This window comes from Salminus brasiliensis, chromosome 12 (genome assembly GCF_030463535.1).
Source record: "Salminus brasiliensis chromosome 12, fSalBra1.hap2, whole genome shotgun sequence".
Classification (NCBI taxonomy): Eukaryota; Metazoa; Chordata; class Actinopteri; order Characiformes; family Bryconidae; genus Salminus; species Salminus brasiliensis.
The window spans coordinates 29,662,635-29,685,202 of NC_132889.1; the positions used below are offsets into that span (position 1 = coordinate 29,662,635).

Sequence of the window (22,568 nt, forward strand, 5' to 3'; positions counted from 1 at the left end):
CAAATACTTATTTTCCTCATTGAAATACAAATTAATTAAAATATATTCTTTAAAATTATATTCTGGATTTTTGTCTTGATATTCTGTCTCTCCATGTTAGAATATATCTACCATTAAAAGTGCAGAAGGATAGTGTCTTTATTAGTGGGCAAACAAAGAAAATCAGCAAGGGATCAAATACTTCTTGGACTCACTGTATGTATGCATGTGTGAGTGTGTGTGAGTGTCTTTACATATACAGTGTATCAGGTTTTTTACACTGATCAGCCATAACAGGACCACCACTGACAGGTGAAGTGCAAAATACTGAAATTCTTTATCCACAGCAACAGCATCTGTCAAGGGGTGGATATATTAGGCAGCAAGTGAGCAGTCAGTTCTTGAAGGTGATGATGTGTGAATGCACAATGAGGGTCTGAGACACTTTAACAAAGGCCAAATTATGATGGCTAGACGACTGGATCAGAGCACCTAAGATTCATTGATGCGATCCATGGAGGCTCCACCTCTTACAACTTGCTACCTGCAATGTGCCTATTTGTGCATTTAGAGTACCAAGCAGCTTAATTTAACCCTACAGTTTGTTATTATCTGTAGGCTCTGTAAAGCCTGGCCAGGCTGTGGCTACTAAAAAGCGCGCTAATGGGCGGAGCAGAGAAGTACCCTCCACACACGGTGAATGACATGACTCAGCGGAAAAAAAGGCCTAATCAGACTGATCGGAGTTGTGAGGGGGCAGCCCTCTAGAAAGAGGAATCCCCAAGCCGTAAACAAGCTGACGTCAAAAGTTAAGATCTTTCAACACTGATTACTAGGAAACCTACCAACATGTTCTTCCCCACAACCCTAAAGTAGATCTACTTCTGTTTTTGTATCCTCTCTCTCACTCTTGCACCTCTTTAAAGTCCCTTGCCAAAGTATTCAACACTTGATTTGCCTAAATTACACTGATATTTCATGTTATGGTATATTTTATGTTAAAAGACTGACCCTGAAAATGAATTCATTTAAGGCTCCTAAGTTTGAGCTGAATATTCCCCTAATGGGGACACCATTGGCTGAAAGACCCCTTAAGTACTATTGGTCAGGCTGCAAATCTGTGAAGGAAAGTTATGAAAATTAAGACCAAAAAGTATCTAAGGAAATCAGAGATTATTAAAGTGAGATTATTAACATGCACAAGATAGGAAAAAAGCTACAAAATAGTAGGCAAGTGCTTGGATGTCCCAGTGGGCAATGTTCAACCAGGCACTGCCTAGACAAGGCCATCTGTCACTACCCGATTCACATCCCATGCCGAGCCGTATATGTGCAGTGTAAATTGGTCAAGGGACGTGGATCTGGTGGTGGTGTTGCTGTCCTTGCCTGCTAACTCGTCCTGCCTAACTCCCACAGGCTAGCAGGCTAATGCTAGCACTGAGTTAGCATGTTTAGCCAGCGCATATATGGCAATGTGTGACTTTGGGTAGCCAGCCTTGACTTGATTACATATAGCTCTAACAGTCATGGAGCAGGTGTCTGGCTGGCTAGCTAATGTATGCTAATCTACACTGAACCACCATCCTACCTAACATTACATGACTGTCACATTCAAATACCTAACATTAGCAACTTCATTAGCTCTTTATTGGTTTTGTAATCTTCTGTGGGCAGCACAGATTGCGACTGGCTAACCGATCGGCATCCCCTGCTCAGTTTGTGCTGCAGATATGTGCGCATGCTCAACGCAAATCGGACAGGGGACGCAAATAAGGTAGCGACAACATTCCTTAAAAGAAGAACATTGGAGCAAGAAGGGGACTTGTGAGGAAAGCAACAAAGAGGCCAACAATCACTTTGAAGGAGCTACAGAGTTCAGTGGCTGATGTTGTAAAGGTGCACTGCTCAGTGATATCAATAATTCTGCATAAAAAAACTATTACTGAAAAAACATATGTCTGGACATTAATGCATCAGAGTATTAATGTGACAGAAGGTTTTATGGTAACATGAAACATTTTTTTTTAAATGCTACCACAAATCTTCTCACTCCCAACTGTGAAGCATGAGGGTGGCAGTATTGTGTTGCTGAAACTCTTTTTCTCTGCTGGCAAATAATGAGATTCTGACTTTGTTAATGTACAGTGTACTTTAAGAGCATATTGGGTCACAAAAAACTACTATATTTCATAAAAATGATGCACATATGGCTTTCCTTGATATTGACCCTTTAATGATTCTTTCCAATGATTCTTTCTCTCTCTTTGATTTTGTTGTGTTGGCCATTTATTGTTTATAATATCACATTTCATTCATTTGATCCTTCTGTGGCCTTTAAAGCCACATTTTCAGCTATATTTACCCAATGCAATCCTATGATGCCCTGAAGCTTCGATTTAGCAAAAAAAAAAAAAAAAGAGTAAACCCAACAACCCAAGCTGCTCATCTCACATGGGGAATGACTCAGCGGAAAAAAAGCCATATCAAACTGATCAGAGTTGTGAGTGGGCAGCATTCTAGTAAAGGGAATCCCCAACCAGTAAACAAGCTGACGTCAAAATTCAAGATATTTCCACACTGATTACTGCCCCCCCTGCTATGGTCTACCCCATAACGCCACCACTCTCACATATTCTCTTCACATATGATAGCAGATGATTTTGGACCAAGTACAGCCCAGTTAAGGCACTTATGGGTGAGTGCAAGAAAAGTGTATCGTGGGCCAAAACTGACCCTGATGTAGCAGCCACTTTTAGGCCACTGGCCCATAGAAGTCTGGGCCACATGTGGCCTACAGGTAAACCAACCATGTGAAATGTTTGTACAGCATTTCTTTTTTTATGGCTGTGCTCTGTCACAAATTATTTTTATGTGACCATTTTTCAATCTCTCTTTATCCCTTAGAATTAAACAGGCAGTGTCTTTAAGACTATATAATTATTTATATTATTATAGTATTATATTTTATTTATATAATAGTTATTATATAACATATTTGTCAATACAAATTTGTCCACCGCATTTAACACATCTGGGAGTGAACACACACACACACACACACACACACACACACACACCCAGAGTGGTGGGCAGCCAACTCTAGCGCCCGGGGAGCAGAGAGGGTAAAGGGCCTTGCTTGGGAATCGAACCCACAACCCTGTTGTGCAAATGCACTGATACTGATACACTTAGCTTGTGTAGTCTATGTTGCAAAGTATTGCCAATAGAGTAGGACTTTATCCTCACAACCTACGCACCATGACTAATGCCAGGCTATAAGGTCCCCAGCATTGAGCTGTGGAGCAGTGGAACTATGTTCTCTGGAATTACTGTCTAGTAGAAAGCCTTTTCTGGATAGTAGAAACAGTTGCTTCAGCAAAAGCAGGATAAACTCTTTTTAATACCCTACAATGAATCAGCATGTGTCCCAATACTTTTTTCCATGTAGTGTACCTAAAGTAAACAGGCTGATGTTGAATAATTAGTTCTGGATACCATCACTCCATAGAACACAGTTCCATCTTCAAAACATCAGGCAGGTCTTGTGTGTGTTTGTTTTTTTTTGGTATGCAGTGTTCAGTACCTACCAAAAAAAGGTCCAAAAAGAACAACAAGTGAATTGGCGACATGGTCATGGGCACCTAATGCTCACTGATGTGACCCATGGAGGCCTCACCCCACAACTAACAGGACTTAAAGGATCTGCTGCTAACGTCTTGGTGCCAGATACCACAGGACGCCTTCAGAGGTCTTGTGGAGTTCATGCCTCGAATGGTCAGCTCTGGTGTGGTGGCACAAGGGGGATCTGCCCAATATTAGGGACTAATATTAGGTACTAATGTTATTGTTGGTCGGTGTATACTGTAGGCCAACACTGTTGTCTAAAACTGAGGAGAAGACCAGTGCACCATCCGGCCTTCAGCTTTGCCATTAGTGGTCCAACGTTACCGGCTATCAACTTGCTATCTGGGTTGCTTAGTGTCTCATTTTGGTATAAGGTTTGGTCTTCCAACAAGGCAGTTCTCCCGAAGTTGCAGTTGATCAGCTGGGATGTTTAGCGTCTGACTTTAGTAGTGAAGCACTAAAGCTACCAGACTAATGTAGCTAACATGTGATGGTAATTCAATAGTACAGCAAATGACTTAAATCATCACACAACTGCTACAGATGTACAGTGCTACAGTGTATATCATATAAATACATGAAGGCTGTTGTTGACATTCAACACAGTTTGAGGTAAGAGTGTGATGCAATGCTAAGCTAATGGCTATAAGCAGCCATTGCTTGTTGGCTACATTAGCTTCACAGCTCAAAACTAAAGAGGCAAAGTCTCTCTCTCTCTCTCTCTCTCTCTCTCTCTCTCTCTTTCTCTCCAGACTTGGCCTCCGTCCGGTGAGACCGGCTATGAGGGAGTGGTGGTATGGCAGTAGGTCCGGGGTATCCCTGCAGTAAGGTGGACTCTATTGATAATGCCCTCTACGCAGTGAGGGGCTTATCTCCCTTCGCCCACCCCATGGGTACTCAGCGAGGGGGAGGTGTCAAGATGTCACTTTTTGCTTCGTCCCGCTCTACGTGACCATCCTATGGCGTCAGAATGGGTGTTCCCGCTTCTTCTCGCGCTCTCTCTTTTCTCTCTATCTCTCTCTATCTCTGCCTCCCCTGCCCTCTTTGCCTTATACGTTTTCTTCCAGTCTTGGGTCTCTCCTGTACTGGAAAGCAGTTCAAAGAGTTGCGGCGGACCCCCGGACCCTAAAGGCCCTCCGGAAGCACCTGGACACAGGTAAGGGTGTGATGGAGTCAGCGTGGACTCTCTGCGTGTGTAGGTGAAATTCTGAAATTTGAGTGTACAGATGTTTAGAATGGATCATACTGGTGGTGAAGATGAGTGAAGATAAGCCCTTGATTGTATAATGGAGAGAATGCTGGAAAGATATTACTGTTTAGGGATACATCTTTATGCAACTTTTATGAATCATTGAATGGCTACTATGTAAGTTATATTAGGTGCTAGTTATTGAAATGAGCCCATGAGTGGGCCTTTGGGTTTTAATTGGTTATAATTTCTAGTCCCAGTGTGGAATGAGCTAACACCACAGCCAATACCATTAAAGCTAAGTCCACATCATAGATAGAATGAGAATTAAGGTAAAAATGACAACTTAAACAGGTACTATGTCTCTGGAGTCTCACTGACCACTGATATTCAAATACAGGATGTGCTAGCTCTCAGCATACACAACAAACATCAGGTGTAAAACTGCCTGATATTTGTGAACATCCCAAAAATGTCAGCCAAAATTCTTGAACTTCTTAAATTACATAGAACTCCCAGACCATCCTTGCAGACCCTCTCCTGCATCTTAAGTTTAAGATGTTTGGAAAGTTAGGAAACCAACTTTTAGAAAAGGGGTCTAACTCATAATGATAGTGGAACCCTTTTTGCTGCATTTGCTTGCCCTTTGTAGAACCATCTACAAACGATTTTCTCTACCAGTGCAAAGAACCCTATAAACCAACCATCCACATGGTTCTTTAAGATGTCATGGGTTTATATAGTTACCATTACTGTTACAAAAGAACAACAACAGCAACACATTTTAGGAGTGTACCTTTGAAAACCTGTGAGTTAAAGTTAAAAGGTTTGAACTTCTATTCACTTCATACATCGTCTCTTACAAGAAAGACCACTATTTCACCATTTGGGTGTGCATGGGTGTGCAACTGATCACTGCTTGTGCGCGTGTGTGTGTGTGTGCGATAATTTCCATATCTATACAAAGGTTTGGCCTGCAGAGAGCTGCAGCCTGTTAGCATGTTCCTGAGGCTCTTTATCGTCACAATAGGAACAAAACTTGATTCTTGCAAAGTCATACTCTTCATAATTTTAAAAATAAAGGTGCCACAAAGGATTCTATGAGCAATGCCATAGAAGAGCCTATTTTGTTCCACAAAAATCCATGTTTGTGGGTGTAAAGAACCTTTAACCTTTGCTAGGAACCTTTACATTAAGTATTTGGATAATTCCTTTTACAACCATGGTTCTTCTATGGCATCACTCACAGAACCCTTTGTAGCACCAATGTAAATGCAATTCATTCCAAAGCTAATCGGTCAAATTGCTGGTGAGTTTCTTTGAAAGGCCGAATTGGTCTGTGTTCATGCTGGTGGCTGTTAGGTGGCTGATAGGGAGGGCAGAGCAGTTTTTATCAGAAGAGACCATGTACTGTATTAGAAATGCGCCCTGCTAAGTCTACAGCAGGATCTCATCTGAGCACGAACTCCAGCATACCAGATAATACAGTTGCATGTGTCTGAAAGTGAGAGAGAGTATTGTACTAGAGGGTTTAGTGAGATAAGGAACTCACCAGAGTTCCCCGTACACTTAACACAGAAACCTAAACCAGTGACTCACAGTCCTGTAACTGGATGAGTTAAAGGAATAGCTCATTTTAGCTAGTTTTCCCACTTAGCCTCAATGTAGTTCAGTGGTGAAGAGAGGTTCTGTGTCTGAGGTTTGTTTCTTTAGTTTTGTACTAAAGCTACATGTCTAAAATAATAGAAATCTGCCTTAGATGTCCATTCTTGTCATCTTAGCATCAGAGCCAAGAGCTAAAAAAAATATGTTTGGGGAAACTGGACAATTGCTTCAACATGTTTTACAATGAATCATTCCCATAATAAATCCTGCTTTGCACTAAAGGTAGAGTGCAGTATTATCCATAAAGCCAGTCAAGTCACAAGTCTGAAAGTTGGGTGCCTTAGACTTCCATTTATGTTAGCTACATTAGCAGGATTTTTCCTGGCTTAAAACCTGCCATCAGTAGTAAGTTTTGTCAGACAGGAGAAACCAAAAAGAGCTTCAGCAAAGTTAAACTACATGAATATTACATAGATAAGGCATATGACAACACTGCCCTCTTGGCTGCAGACCATGCTCTGTGCTTAACAGTCTTTGGCCTACACTCCAAAAATGCTTCATCTCCCTATATAACACTACTAAGTTGTAAGAGTGACTGCCGAATGCCCTTAATGTTAATAAAGTGTTGCATTCGCTTGTGGTATTCTAAGTTGTAGACAAATGTGCTTGCACTTTCTACATAATAATGTTGATTAAGTGCTTGGATCATTGAATAATTGAGGGATATACGACATATCTTACTTTTCTCATTAACTAGTGTGGTTGATTTGTGTTTGAAGGTTCGGTGTGAAGTTTTCTGAGAGTTCTGGGAGAAGCAGAAGACCGAGCACAGTCCCTACAGATGGAAACTGTTCTGAATTTTGAGGAGGTGAGAAAGGCACTTGTGCTGTAGGCACTAGCATGTGCAATAAAAACAGTGACACTTTCTAAACTCTTCTGTTCTTTTCCTTTTAGGACAATGACATGTCCTATGAGCGTAAGGACTCACCTCTAGCCTCCCCATTCAGCCTGTGAGTATCTAACACACACACTTCCATGTTTCCACAGTATATATTCTCTTTCTTTCAAAGCTCAAGCTCAGCCTATATCCTATTTTCCCTTTTACAGCGTTTGTGTGGCTTTATGTTCCTAAAAAAAGTATTCATTTTTTACTTTTTCCAAGCTCTCTTTATCCCTTAGAGTCACAGCGGTTATTTGTGTTACTGTCCATTTAAGATACTGTAAATATGTATAGATAAATAAGCTCTGTTCTGATTGGCTGTCCTGTATTGTTTCATTATTAAAAAAGCACAGTTCAGACATCTGCAGTGTGAATGGGTGGGGCGAAACTGTGGCAAGCTGAATAGGCAAAGATATGCACATGAGTTGGTTCTCCTGACATCAGAGAAACAGTGAAGGCTGTTTAACTTCTTAAATTCCTCCTGAACTACTCAATTCTTGAGGACCTTTGGAGGTTCTTCAGTTTAAAACTGTGGAAGAACTCCTAAGGTGCTTTGATGAACCTTCATGGAACCTTTTTCCTCTAAAAAAGGGTTCTCAAAGCACCTTTTGAGGTTCCTCCACAGTTTTAAACCGAAGAACCTCCAAAGGCCCTCAAGGATTGTGTACTTTTAACTGTGCACTTTTATTTAAAATGATAGATACATAAATGTGATGCACAGGAAAGGCTGTTATTCATAATTCAACAGTGACAAACTAGTCAGTTCATGCATCTGACTTCAGTACACTCGGATGACTTTATCTCTCTATGGTTGTGAGGACTGTAGAAGCATTAGCCTGTAGAGTTGCGCCCTCTTTTGTTGAAAAACAGTACTGCATTCTGATAAGGAGAGCTGTGATAAGGCTTGTAGGCCGCCAGGCTTGAACTACTAACACAAGCAACAGAGGATAGCCAAGAACAGAAGATAAGCAACATTGCTGACTGTAAAATCAGTAATAAGCATTTAGTATTATAAGTTTTGACCTCTGAAGCTCTTATAGTGATGGTACCAAATACTGTACCTTCTGCTTTCCATTATTAAAGAGCTTAGCATAAGATGGTATGCATTCTAAGACAGTGGGTTCCAACTCTTATCCAGCTTACCATAATCCAACTAAGCACTTGCTTTGTCATTGATAGTTTGAATGGGGTGTGTTAGATTTGGGTTGAGTCGAAACCTGCCAGAACATAGCTCTCCTGAAGGAGGGTTGGAGACTGGGCTACTTGGCCATGCTAAATATATACAGTATAGATCGTTAGTGAGGTCAGGATATGGGATGATCACCACCTCACCTCACCCCCAACTCCCCAACTCCTCCTAAAAGTATTGGATGGAGCACCAACCATCATTCCAGAGAACACAGTTCCACTGCTCCACAGATCAATGCTGGGGGGCTTTATAACCTTCTAGCCCAGGCCTGACATTAGGCATGGTGTCAATGGGTTGACGTTTTTCCGCTCCAGTGAGTGCTATTCTATTGGCAGTACTTCTCTACAGGGACTAGACAAGCTGTGCCTGTGCATTTGCACAACTGTGTCAGCAATGAATGTTCTTAGATGGAGTGTCCACAAACAATTGAACATATGGTTTATATTATATTCCAGCAGTTAGCATCATGCATCATCACAGATTTGCTCTAAACCGTTTAAAGTGTGGACTTGGAGTTTGAAAAAATGCTATTTAATGCTAAGGTTAATTACATTTTTGAGGGGGAAAAAAAGAAGGAAACCCCCACAGTACAGTTAGGCTCAGTGGTCTCTGTTTTCTGAGCCAGGGCTTCATAAGAGGACAGAGCACAGCATGACGTTTCATGCTAAATGCTAGTATGGCAAGACTCTTGAGGGCATTGCAGTGTAGCTCAAGCTTTTCTTCTAAGTGTAGGTTTCACGCTTTGCTCTCTGGCTCCCCCTGCAGGAGTCCAGTGGGACAGATAGGCAACTATGACCTGGAGCAAAGCAGGCCAGAGGAGGAGGCCGAGGAGGAGCAGCCTGCTGAGACCCGCATTGTCATCAGAAGCGTGGATGGTAAACACAGCTCAAACAACATCTCTACAACATCCTACAACAGTTTAATCACGATTCTTAAGAAGACGATTTAGTGACTTATAAAGTCTCAGAGTCTGCTCTGATAGGATTCAGAGACACAGATGAGGGTTAGCATTCATATAACGACACATCTTTGGGCTTTATTTAGATCTGGTGATTCCCAGTAGTTAGGATAAGGATTAGATCCAGGTTTAGGGTTAGCATTAGGATTTTGGTCTGGATTAAAGATACCATTCGGTTTAGGTTGATTTTATGCAATATCATTACTTTGTTTCTACACTCCCTGTCCATTATATCAGCTCTACTTATAATATAGGAGCACTTTGTAGTTCTACATGGTCAGTAGACCATCTGTTTCTCTGTGTACTCTGTTAGCCTCCTTTCGCCCTGTTCTTCAATGGTCAGGACTCCACAGGACTGACCATCACAGAGCAGGTATTATTTGGGTGGTGGTTCATTCTCTGCACTGGTATGAGTGGAGAGCTTTTAAACACTGTTTCCACTCACTGTCCACTCTATTGGACCCTGCTACCTAGCTGTTACACCTTGTAGATGTAAAGTTATAGACAGAAGGTCTGTATCTGTTGCTGCACAGTTTGTGTTGGTCATCCTCTAGTCCTTCATCAGTGCTCACAGGACACTGCCCACAGAACACTGCTGGCTGGATATTTCTGGTTGGTGGACGATTCTCAGTCCAGCAGTGATGCTGAGGGGTTTAAACACTCCAGCAGCACTGCTGTGTCTGAACCACTCATACCAGAGCTGCACACACTAACACACTTCCATCATGTCAGTGTCAATACACCATGTCAACACAATACAATCTGCTCTGTGGTGGTCCTGTGGGGTCCTGACCATTGAAGAACAGGGTGAAAGGAGGCTAACAAGGTATACAGAGAAACAGATGGACTGCAGTCTAGTGTAAAACTACAGTGTTATTATTCCTGATAATAATATTGGTTTTTTTCATTACACATCATAGAAATATGTTCATTCCTATTATAAATACCTATATGTAGGCTGTTTTGTACTGAGGTGATGTTCATCGAGGTGATGTTAGCACACACTGGGCTCGGTTCATGTCATGTTTCTTGCGTTTCAGCTGCGTGGAACACAAACACCAATGCCACCACCAGAGGTGACTCTCAGGTGAGCACAAACCCAGTAAAAGTACAGTCACACACAAGCTGCAACGATGAGCCTCATCTACATGTACATACTCACAAACTGTGCATCTGTGTCTGTGCCAGGCATATGTGGAGCTGAACGAGCTGCTGAGAGACAAATGGCAGGAGACCGGCCGCTGGGTGGGATATGAGGAGTCCTACAACCCTGTCACTGGAACATGGGGGCCCTCCCACATCTCCTATCTCACCTTCAAAAGCCTTATCCAGCTCCGCAAAGTCATGACCACAGGTAAGACATTAGGAGAGTTGACAAGGCAATTCAATGCAGTGATGTACAAGAGGTTTGGTCACTCCTGGTCAAACTGCATGTTCTGTTGATGTTCTAAGTAAACATAAGTGAACAAATCCTCTACAGTGTTCTCCAGTCCTGTTCCTGGAGAGCTACTTTCCCACAGACTTTGGATCCAATTCTAATCCACCCCACCTGATCCAACTAACTACTGCCATCAGAAGTCCTTGGTTGGCTGAATGAGGTGTATTAGATTTAGGATGAAGTTGAAACCTGTAGAAAGGGACATGGTCCAGAAGGACCTGGGTTAGAGACCACTGCTCTGCAGAGAACACGTGTTTATTGCACAAGTACTGTGCACCTTCATTCCAGTCCACTGCTCCACAGCTCTCAGTGCTAGGGAGATTTATACCCCTCTAGTCCATGCCTGGCATTAGGCTCAGTGCCAATAGGCTCATGTTTATCTACTCCAGGCAGTGTAATTGTATTGGTAGTACTTGTCTGCAGAGACTAGACAAGCTGTGAGTGTGCATGTGCACATCTGTGTCAGCAGTTGGTACAATTGAAAGTAGCCGAATGCAATACCTGATCTCACTAATGCTGTTGTGGCTGAATGCAATCAGATTCTCACAGCAATGGTCCAACATCTACTGTAAACATCTAGGGTTTCACCAGACGTAAAGACCTGTCATTAGCTGGGCCAGCTAGACAGAGATAGACAGTGGTTTGTGTTGTGAATCTAAGGTACAGATCTATTTACCACTTCTGTATGTCACGTCTGCTGTGTGCAGGGGCGGTGCTGCTGGATGTGGAGGAGAGCGGTCTGTCAGGCATCGCTGAGAGGATCGTAAATGAACTTCTGGATAGGAAAGAAATTCGGCCATCCGACCGTGACACCCTGCTGAAGGCACTGCTGCAGAAGCGAAGGTAAAATACACACACAGCATCAACCCATCAATTGTCCCCTATGTACAGGAGTAGCATGTGTGCTGTCACACACAAACCTTCAAAATGGTCTCTAAAATAGCAACTTTACAGAAGATTCCAATGATTTCAAGTCATTTTGGCGTTTCTATTGCTCCAATTTCCACCCATTGTGAACGTTATGTCAAAAATATATGAGCTGTGTTCTGACAGCAACAATATGGAAGCCTGTCTGAGACTGTGGGACTTGTGTTGATGACTTGTGTTGATCATGCTAATAGAAGCATCCATGAGTTGTTAGCTACATTTATAGATTTTAGATTTGTTTTTAGATAAATTTCATTAACCATGAAGGAAATTTGCCTTGTACACAGAATGTACATAAATATATATATATACTTTTTTTTTTTTTTTTACTTTTTAACCAATTTAAGATAAGTGATGGTTATATCTCCCTGAATGCAAGACTAACACTGGCCTATCCTCTTCCAACAATAATGAATCAAATGTAATTGCAGCTTAAGGACACCTTCTTCTATTCTTTCTTCTTCTTTAACTCACCACTTGTTTGAAGACTGAGAACAACTGATTAAACAAACAGAATAAAACAAAATATGCAGCTGATTTTTATAGATATGACTGGTGATTCCTATCCACAGTCATCATATAAACATTTCCCTACTTTAGCACCTCACATCAGTTTCTTATTTCGACAGTGAATTTATATAGGAAATAAATTAGGCTTTATATCAAGTAGTTTTGCACACTGGTGCTTAGAGATGTTCAGAGCCTAAAGACATTGAAAATCTAGTAAAGTATGCCCCCATAATATAAGACATATTACCTTTGTTCTCTGCCTTACAGTCAGACTGAAGGACCTTCAGCCAGCACATCAGGCATTGATATGATTGAGATGATGCAAACCTACTCAGTCACCAAACAGGTAACTGCATCTTCATTTATCCAACCATTGATCTACTTACCACTCTACCATCTGTCCAAGCTATACCTGCACATACATACGTGCCTGTCCACCCATTTTATTGATTGATTTATCCATGTCATTGTTTCCTTAACTGTACACATGTAGAATACCCACTCCCTCATGTAATGACGAGCTTTCTGGCTAATATTTTGCTCTGAATTTCCCTTCTCAGAGAGATGCAGCTGATAGCGTAGAGGCCTCCATCGTGCTGTCCGGTAAGTATGGTGGCTAGCACATCATGCATAAGATCCTTTTTGACCAGCAATGAAAAAAGAAATACACTTAGAAACTCTCCCTCACTGTGTGATTGTATGTGTGTGCAGGTGTGTTGGACTCTCTGCAGAAGCCGGTGGTGGCGTTCCTGAGACTGCGGGAAGCTATAGTGATGGATGGCATTCTCGAGGCTAACGTGCCGGTCCGCTTCATCTTCGCCCTGGTGGGCCCAACTCAGAGCGGCATGAACTTCCACGAGAGCGGGCGAGCCATGGCCACCCTATTGGCCGACTGGGTGAGACAGAAAAAGAGAATAAAGTGTGATGATGAGGGAGAGTTGAGAGCTGTAAGATAAGGAGCAAAGGAAAACTGGGGAGTTAGATACCAGAACTACCATTTAGATGTTTGAAGGCAGAAAGCTGTATAATATTTAGAATTAATGCTATAGATACAGTAAGTCATTTTGAAAATAGCAATTGGGTGGCGCAGCTGTCTAAGTGAATGGCCACAGGATTATAGGTTTAGTCCCCGGTGATACCACATGTCTCTGGCTGTGGCCTATCCCCTATCTCTCATCCACACCCCCACAGAGCAGTGCTGTTAGATGGGTGTCTAGCTAATAGAATGGGCTGAGTTGTGTTCTCCTCCGAGCGTGTACAGCTGTTCAATAATGTAATAAGTTAGCAACACAGCACTTGTAGCTTTCTCTGATAGGGTGAGTCCAAGCTTGTGGGTGGAACTGGGAGACTGAGAAGATATTTGAATATGAAAAATAGATGATCACATCTCCAGACAGATAATTATTACAAGAATTATTATTTATCACTTTGTCAGTTTTTTGTTGTGTACTTATTAACATTATGGCTAAATTGTGTGTGATGACATTATTGCACATAAAATAACAAAAAATAGTGTATTTTAAGAAAAGAGTTTTTTTAAAAAGGTTGAAGTAAAACATGAAAATACATTTTACTTTAGGCTTATTCTCTTTTCCCACTCTGTGACCACGTGATAGGTCTTCAGCTTGGAGGCCTACCTTGCCCAGAATGAAAAAGAGCTGACCAATGCAATTGCCGACTTCATGGACTGCAGCATTGTGATCCCTCCCACTGAAATCCAGAGCGTTGCCATGCTGCAGCCAATCATTGGCTACCAGAAAAGGATGCTGCGCGAGAGGCTGCGTCCAGCTGACACCCGCATCACCTTGGGGCAAAAGGCTAAAGGTTAGCTTTTGTGATTTGAGGTCATGCTGAGAGGTGTTTGTTCTGCTCTGGCTGATCTCAGGCCAGTTTTGCGATGGTGGTTTGCATAAAGCATAAAGGGGCAACCTTATGTGTGAGATGAAAGCAGACATTCTCATGTGCACTTTTTAAGCAAATGGATCATTCATTTACAGAGGCACACAGTGCTCAGTGTTAACTGGTTCTCAAGTTGTTTGTGTTGTCCTTCAGGTACACTTACAAGATTTTTGTGTTTGTGTTGTCTGGTGTGAGCAGGGCCTGAGAAGCCACAAGAAGATCCATTAGCCCGAACTGGATATCCATTTGGGGGAATGGTCAGGGACATTAAGCGCCGTTACAAGCATTACCTCAGCGATTTTACAGATGCTCTTAATCCTCAGGTGTTGTCTGCGGTCATTTTCATCTACTTTGCCGCTCTCTCTCCTGCCATCACCTTTGGAGGACTGCTGGGTGAGTATAGCCACCCCCCCCCCCCCCCCACCCCCCCCCATCCAGGTAACAAGCCAGTTAGGGATGTCAATGCATGAACATTAATGCAAAGTAAAGTATATGTTTGGGCTATGTCTAACTGGATAATTTTTATGGGGGAATCACACATTTGTAAGCTTATACAAGGTTATACACACAGATCAGCCTTAACATTAGTACCACTGCCAGGTGAACAGTCATGGGGTGGCTATATTAAGCAGCTAGTGAACAGTCTTAAAGGACACATAGGTAAGGATGAGCTAAGCCACTTTCACAAGCGCCAAATTATAGAAGACTGACTGGGTCAGAGCATTTCCAGTACAGCAGCAGGTCTTGTGGGGTTTTCTGATATGACAGCAGAAACAATTACTCCCACAAAAGCAGAATATACTTGATTTGGGAAGAAACAATGAATGAGCAAATGTCCAAATACTTCTGTCCACTGTATATTAGCTTCATAGCTCCAGTACAAAAGTTAGGAAGCAAATTTCAGACATCAACCAATCCCAAAGAAATAACTGTTCTTAAGTAATGGTTTTGACCTGCTGGTGTTAACTCTTTTCTTTGTTTGTCCTAGCGGATAAGACGGAGCACATGATGGGTGTGTCTGAGCTGATGATTTCCACCTGCATTCAAGGAATCATCTTTTGCCTGTTTGCTGCTCAGCCAGTGCTGATCATCGGCTTCACTGGGCCACTGATGGTGTTTGAAGAAGCCTTCTTTGAGGTATGAGGCAACTCAGCAAGGGAGCTTATGAACAACCTCTTATGTTCCTATCTTAAGTTCCTCATGTTCCTATCACCATTCTGAAATAGTGGTATCTATTTCAGTAAACCATCTGTTGTTGTTTTTTTTTGGTCTGCACACTTTCCAATCTGTTGCACTGTTTATGTCTTTCTGTCAGTTCTGTAAGTCCCAGGGCGTCGAATACATTGTGGGACGGATCTGGGTTGGCATGTGGCTCATCCTCATTGTGGTGATTGTGGTGGCAGTGGAGGCCAGCTTCCTGGTCCGCTTCATCTCTCGTTTCACCCAGGAGATCTTCTCCATCCTCATCTCCTTGATTTTCATCTACGAGACCTTCGCCAAGCTGATCAAGGTATGTGCAATGGCCCACATAATACTTCCAAACATCAAATATTAAATCAGCATATCATAATTCTCTTATTTAATCATCATTCTGGTCTGGTCTAAGTGTTTTAAGTGGGAGCAACAGAATTGCATGAACTAAATAGAAATGACTAAAATTAGTACAGTCATAAATAACTGGAGAAGTACAAAGTAACATATCATCAATGTCATGTAAAAACCTTGTATCTTAAAACTGACAATTTTCAGTGGGGTGCTCCCAAGCCACTAGGACCTGAGAATCACTTGTATCAGCGGCCAGAGCCAGAGAGAGCACAACTGGCCTTGCTCTCTCCGGGTGGATGGCTTTTTTTCTACCCACATCACTTCCGTATGACACTGGCTGGCATGGGCGTCTGCCGGCTGATGCATCAGAGCTGGATAGCCGGCACATGCCTTCAAGTGTGTTGGTTGCCTGGTGATGTTGCACTGGCAGTAGTTTGAAAAGCAGCAGAGCTTTATATGTGATGGGGAGAGTACTAACAAGTGGGTTGAGTAATCTGAAAAAAATAGGGAATTGGGTAAAATAAAAGTTTCAATGGAAGTCAGTGTAAAAATATTTTTATTCCAAATCATTTTGGAGCATTTCGGTTTGGCCCATTAATCATGAAATTCTGACACAATGTAAAAACAACTGCCAGATTCACCTTCAAAAGCTGATTCACCTCAGTGAACTTTATTCACCAAGTGCTGATAAAGTTGCTCTACTTACTACCAGTCTGTGTGTAATCAGAGGTTTTCTTGCACCATTTCATTAACCGGCCCTTAATTCTCCTCTTATGTCTCTTGTTCTTCATCATAGATTTTCAAAACTCATCCTCTGGTTCTGAACTACGAGCATTTAAATGAGTCTCTGGAGGACCCCTTCCACCCAGTGCTGGAGATAACCAATATTACAGACGAGCATGGCAATATTACCCACTACCACAAAGTTCGTGAGAGACCCTACCCCAACACCGCCCTGCTCTCCATGTGCCTGATGTTCGGCTGCTTCTTCATTGCCTTCTTCCTCCGTCAGTTCAAGAACGGCATCTATCTCCCAGGCCCTGTAAGTGTTCTCTGTTCTGGCTGATGGAGCCTGCTTCTTTTTTTCATCATATCTTCATCTTCATCTTGTCAACACTGCCGCTGTTACCACATCAACATGCTTTTGATCCTCTCTAACAAAGAGTGTACAGGAGTCTGCCATTACCGTATATGCGTATGTGTCTGAATAACTTTTCTACATACACCATATTGCTGCCTCTCCCCAGATTCGCCGCATGATCGGAGATTTCGGTGTGCCCATCGCCATTTTCTTCATGATTGCTGTTGACGTCAGCATTGAGGACGCCTACACACAGGTTGGGAAAGAGACAGATTCAGCAGTGTTTTGTCCATTTGAGCTAAACATTGAGAAAAATGTTTGTTTACAACATGAGATGGTGTGAATTTTAAGGCTTAACATATTAATAATGTTTACTCACCAGATACTGGTAAATGGTCAAACTCATGGTCTGTTTAAACACGAGATCAGAACATGTGCATTATATTTCCAAATGTTTGTGGACACTCCTTCTAATAAATGCCTTCAGCTACCCTAAGTTGCACCCATTGCTGACAATGATAGGACTCTCTAAAGCAGATAAACATATACCTATTGGCACCATGCCTATTACCAGGCATGGCCTAGAGGGGTATAAAGCCCCCCAGCACACGTGTTCTCAGGAATGATGATGCTCCAATTCAGTAGTTTTGGGATGAGTTGAGGAGTGTGAGACGAGGTGGGGTGGTGAAAATACAACATCTTGACCTAACACTCTTGCCGTCAATGCTTCATGCAGTCAAATCCTCACAGCGATGCTCCAGAATTTTGTGGAAAGCCTTCCCTGGACACTAGAGATAGTTACTCCAGCTCCAAAACCAGCATATGGTCTTTTTAATACCCTTAATTTTGGAAGAAACAATAATGAGCAAGTGTCCCAATACTTATGTCCATATAATATATATCATTTAGGTGGTCCCATATGACTTTTTGTTATTAAATAAGGAAAAAGACTGTATAATGTAATCACTGGGACGAAAACAAAGTGATTCAGAATGGGAAAATGGTGCATTGTTGAAAATATGGAGCCATTTATGAAATTGTTATGTATAGTAATATGATAAAAGTAGTGACAATGATGGTTTAGTGATGTATATCTGAAAAAATTCATTCACTCTGTGGACTGTTGTAACGTACAGTGCCCTGCATGTATCACTTGCCATTAATGTTAATTAATGTTAAAAAATACATTTTAGGCCAAAAACGTGCCTCAAAAACATCATAATGCAATGCCTCAGGCCTCAGGCAGCTTCTTCTCTGAGGTAGCTTTTAAAGGCATTTAATGCTTCAGATATCTGGTTCCCATCTCCACCACTATGAACAATTCTGAGCCAGTTGATTTCTCCAGAACAACCCATTTCACACCAATTCACTCTGAATAACTTTATACAAATGTTATTGCTTTATTTATGCAGAAGCTTTGAAAGAATGGTGGCCCTCCTCTTATTTTCAGGCTAGTCACATCTGCTGTCGTACTGACTCACTCATTTTCTCTCTCACACCATTAGAAACTCGTAGTGCCGCAGGGTCTGACTGTGTCCAACACTTCTGCCAGAGGCTGGCTAATCAACCCCATGGGCGAGAAAAAACAATTCCCCATTTGGATGATGTTCGCCTGCGTGGTCCCAGGTTTACTGGTCTTCATTCTCATCTTCCTCGAGTCTCAGATCACCACGTGAGTAGCACCATACAGGGCTCGAGCTGAGGTATTCCTTCAGTCCTCGTCTAACACATTTCTCCATCCAGAGACACCAGCACACAACTAAAGTTAACATATGGAACATGGAAAGTGTGCTTTTATAAGGGTTGCAAAATATGTATCTGGTCCAACTGCATTCATTTTGCAATGCTAAAACTCTCCTCCATTGCAGACTCATTGTGAGTAAGCCAGAGAGGAAGATGGTGAAGGGCTCTGGCTTCCATTTGGATCTGCTCCTCCTTGTGGCTATGGGTGGAGCCGCTTCCATTTTTGGGGTCCCCTGGCTTAGTGCTGCGACAGTGCGATCCGTCACCCACGTCAATGCGCTCACCGTCATGACCAAAGGCCCGAAACCAGTGATTGAAAAAGTGCTGGAGCAGAGGATTAGTGGAATTCTTGTGGCTGCTTTAGTCGGTGAGTTTTGGACCGATGATGCATCATATTCTCATAGACGCTCTAGAGCTAAAAGACTTCTCAAGGCATCCTTCCCCCTGTAGAGCTACACTATGTGGACAAAAGTATTGGGACACCTGCACGTTACACACAGAGGAGCTTTTATAACATCCCACTCTAAAGACATAGGCATTCATAAGAAGTTGGTCTTCCCTTTACAGCTCAGCAAGGTGTTGCCGACTTTGTACTCGAGAACCCCGCACTGTAACTGTAACAGACACTTTGTCACTTCCGCTTTTCAATTATGCCACTCACAGTTGAGTGGAATATCTAGGAGGGAAGAAATTTCACCAACTGACTTCTTGTTGTAACGGTGGCTCTTATTACAATACCAGAAAGAACCATTCTTTCACTATGATGTGTGTAAAGGCAGACAGACTTTATACACCTGTGGCAATGGGACTGAATGAAACACCTATCTCCAATGATTTAGAGGTGTGTCCCAATACTTTTGTCCATACCGTGTACCTTAGACTTATAACTCTAGTGTGAAACAACCTGTAAATTGATTGAGGAACCCCAGGTGGAAGTTCTTCACACTCATCTCTTTTACAAACATGGTTCTTTTTCCTGAAAGAACCCTTTTAAGCACCTTTTTTAAGAGTGTAGATTTGGGGTAAGGGAAAAATGGACAAAATGGACATCCAGTTGTGAACATCCACAGAAGCTGACAACTGAGGCATTTTCAACCCTGGCCTTTAAAAATAGGAATTAAATTGTCTACCTTTTTTGTAACCCCCAGGCATATCCATTCTCATGGAGCCCATCCTGAAGAAGATTCCCATGACAGCCCTGTTCGGCATCTTCCTTTACATGGGTATCACGTCTCTGAGTGGCATTCAGCTGTGGGATCGCATGTTGCTCTTGATTGTGCCCAAAAAGTACCACCCATCTGATCCTTACGCCAGTCGAGTATGATTACAGACTTGTCTTTCTGCTTTTGTTTCGTCTAATTTGTGGGTTGTTGTCTGTGAGATTGAATTTATCACTGTGGCTCATATGACCTGCATCTGCATTCTGCAGAATTATTATAACTCAGTAATTACTGGAGGGGGTAATTACATTTTTTGGAGAATGGTCTAGTCTTAACTCCAGTGTCAGGATTATTCTTTCCTTTTTTACAGTAAGTGTTTTTCTTGCACCTCATTCACATCCTCATACACCTTCTCTCTTTTCTCTCTCTGGCCCTTGCTTTCCCTGTTTCCTGTCCAGGTTCAAACCTCTCGAATGCACCTCTTCACCGTGATCCAGTTGGTGTGTCTAGCAACCCTGTGGGTAGTAAAGTCTAGCAAGGCTTCGCTGGCTCTGCCCTTCATCCTCATCCTCACCATCCCACTACGGATGCTCCTCACTGGACGACTCTTCACTGTCATGGAGATGAAATGCGTAAGTAACCTTCTGACCTCTAGGCATATGGAGACATTGTGTCTGTGTGTAATGTTGGTTGCATTACATTGGAAGCTACTTTAAGTTGCATGCATTGCTGACACAGATGTGCATATGCACATACACAGCTAGTCAGCCCCTATAGAGGAGTATTGTCAGTAGAATAGGACTCTCTGGAGCAGATCATCATTAGCCTATTGGCACTGTGCCTAATGCCAGGCATCAGCTAGAGGGGTATAAGGCTTCCCAGCTTTGAGCTGTGGAGCAGTGTGTTTCAGGAACTGTGTTCTTTGAAATGATGGTTGGTGCTCCATCCAATACTTTTGGGGTGAGTTGGGGAGTTGGGGATCAGGTGGGGTGGTTATTATACAACATTGTGACCTTGTCGCTGTATCCAATCCTAGTAGAAAGCCTGGAGACAGTTACTCCAACAAAATCAGGATAATTTCTTTTTTTTTAATACTCTTGATTTCAAAAGAAACAATGAACAAGCAGGTGTCCCAATACTTTTGTCCACATAGTATATTATAGTGCCATTTGTTTGTTCTTACTTGTTATTTGTTCTTAATTTGTCATGCATCTAAAAAATATCAAATACAATTTTAACTATAACCACAATGTTGTGTCTCATTGTAGCTGGATGCTGACGATGCCAAAGTGGTGCTGGATGAAGAGCCGGGAATGGACGTGTACGATGAATCTCCTTTTCCGTAACTGATTTATTGCCTTTAGCTGACCCTGTGAACTCAGGGACCACACCATAATTCTTCCCAGTGCCTTTCTGAAACTATCAAGTGAATTACAGCTTATGCCCAACACCAAACAAGAACTTGATACTACCAGAAAACTGATAGTTTTTAAAACTGTTCATTTAAGATTTGTTTTAGCCCTTGCTGATCTGCAAGCTCAGTTTCAATCAGTGCCTTCTATCATTGTCCTTACATGATTATACCTCCCCTGCTATGCTTTTACCGTGCTTCCCCTCTCCCCTAAAACACTGTTTAGCTTTCACTATTTTTTTTAGTTTTGGCTCTATGCAGTAGCTCAGCCCAATGCAGCCAATGTGTGTGATTGAATCTAGTATTAAGTTGCCAAAATATCACATTGTGCCTCAATTATGTCTGTCTGAATTAGGTTGTTTGACCATAATGTTTCAGGGAAAGATCGCATCTGTAAATACTTTAGGCCAGAAGTTGATGAATGAATGTATCAGCATTTAGATCATAGATATTTGAGAACTTTGAGTGGGTTTGAATTGTGATTTATGTACATTTGCTTGTAATGTTTTATCTGATTTTCAAAGACATTTAACTATTAAAATGTTATAACCCAATAATCGCATTGCATTGTTTTATATGAACGACATACGCTGGGTGAAACATTTGCATAGTGGAGTCATTCAATTTTAATGGTGTAATATGGACATAATCATGTGACCATTCCTATGTCGAAGATATATCCTCACCTCAGTGACTATACTTATTTATTTGTGCCATAATATGCTGACGTCCAGTAGTTCAGGCTGCCAGACTAGCAGTTTTTTAGACCTTCTAATGTGAGTTGTCCAGCAGCTAAATGCCTGATTTCTGGAAAAAAAAAATGTGTGTGGTGGGGTGGACATGAATGAAAGGTTTAGTGCTAAAAGCCACATTTATCTATCATCAGATCATTGTGATTTTGCTATTGTATTACTCTGGGGGATTTATTACATGTGTAATACCACACTGCATTTTGGAATCAATCAAATTCCTAAAAACACTGAAAATTAGCAATGCTGAAAAACCTCTCAACCCAGATGTTCTAAAAGCTTAAATGGTAAACGTAATGATGTATCTTCTTGAATTAATGCTCTTTAAATGTTCGTATGTAGTGTTAGTGTGGGAACATACACTAAATGTCCAAATATTTGTATACAACAAAAGCAGGATTAACTTTTTTTAATAGACTTGATTTCAGAAGAAACAATGAATGAGCCAATTCAGGTGACCTGTGTCCTAATACTTTTGTCCATTTAAAGTATATAGATACATTTAGGAAAGTTAGCAAAAGCATACATGCTTGGTCTTTACTATTAACTATTAAGTGAAAATAATGCATTGTCAAAATGTGATGTTTTTTTCTGACAGCGAGGTTTTTGACATTTATATAT

The 22,568-nt window shown here is 41.8% G+C and overlaps 1 protein-coding gene across 1 annotated transcript; it reads left to right on the forward strand.

The window, feature by feature from the left end:
- The first annotated feature begins 4,577 nt into the window (after nucleotides 1–4,577).
- On the forward strand, nucleotides 4,578–21,755 carry slc4a1a (solute carrier family 4 member 1a (Diego blood group)). Its single transcript, XM_072693330.1, has 21 exons — nucleotides 4,578–4,759; nucleotides 7,177–7,265; nucleotides 7,352–7,407; nucleotides 9,292–9,401; nucleotides 10,525–10,571; nucleotides 10,673–10,838; nucleotides 11,630–11,765; nucleotides 12,627–12,705; nucleotides 12,920–12,962; nucleotides 13,071–13,255; nucleotides 13,976–14,183; nucleotides 14,457–14,651; nucleotides 15,247–15,395; nucleotides 15,574–15,768; nucleotides 16,600–16,845; nucleotides 17,051–17,140; nucleotides 18,390–18,556; nucleotides 18,753–18,994; nucleotides 19,776–19,945; nucleotides 20,246–20,419; nucleotides 21,056–21,755. Exons 2-21 carry the CDS (start codon nucleotides 7,239–7,241, stop codon nucleotides 21,131–21,133), a joined length of 2,763 nt encoding a protein of 920 aa, XP_072549431.1. The 5' UTR covers nucleotides 4,578–4,759; nucleotides 7,177–7,238; the 3' UTR covers nucleotides 21,134–21,755.
- The last annotated feature ends 813 nt before the right edge of the window (nucleotides 21,756–22,568 follow it).

What these genes read in the sequence shown, in the direction of transcription:
- slc4a1a (XM_072693330.1), top strand. Translation starts at nt 7,239, where the DNA reads ATGGAAACTGTTCTGAATTTTGAGGAG. An exon ending in CCTACTCAGTCACCAAACAG is followed by an intron (nt 12,706 to 12,919) that starts GTAACTGCATCT and finishes TTCCCTTCTCAG; the next exon opens with AGAGATGCAGCTGATAGCGT. An exon ending in CTGTCATGGAGATGAAATGC is followed by an intron (nt 20,420 to 21,055) that starts GTAAGTAACCTT and finishes GTCTCATTGTAG; the next exon opens with CTGGATGCTGACGATGCCAA.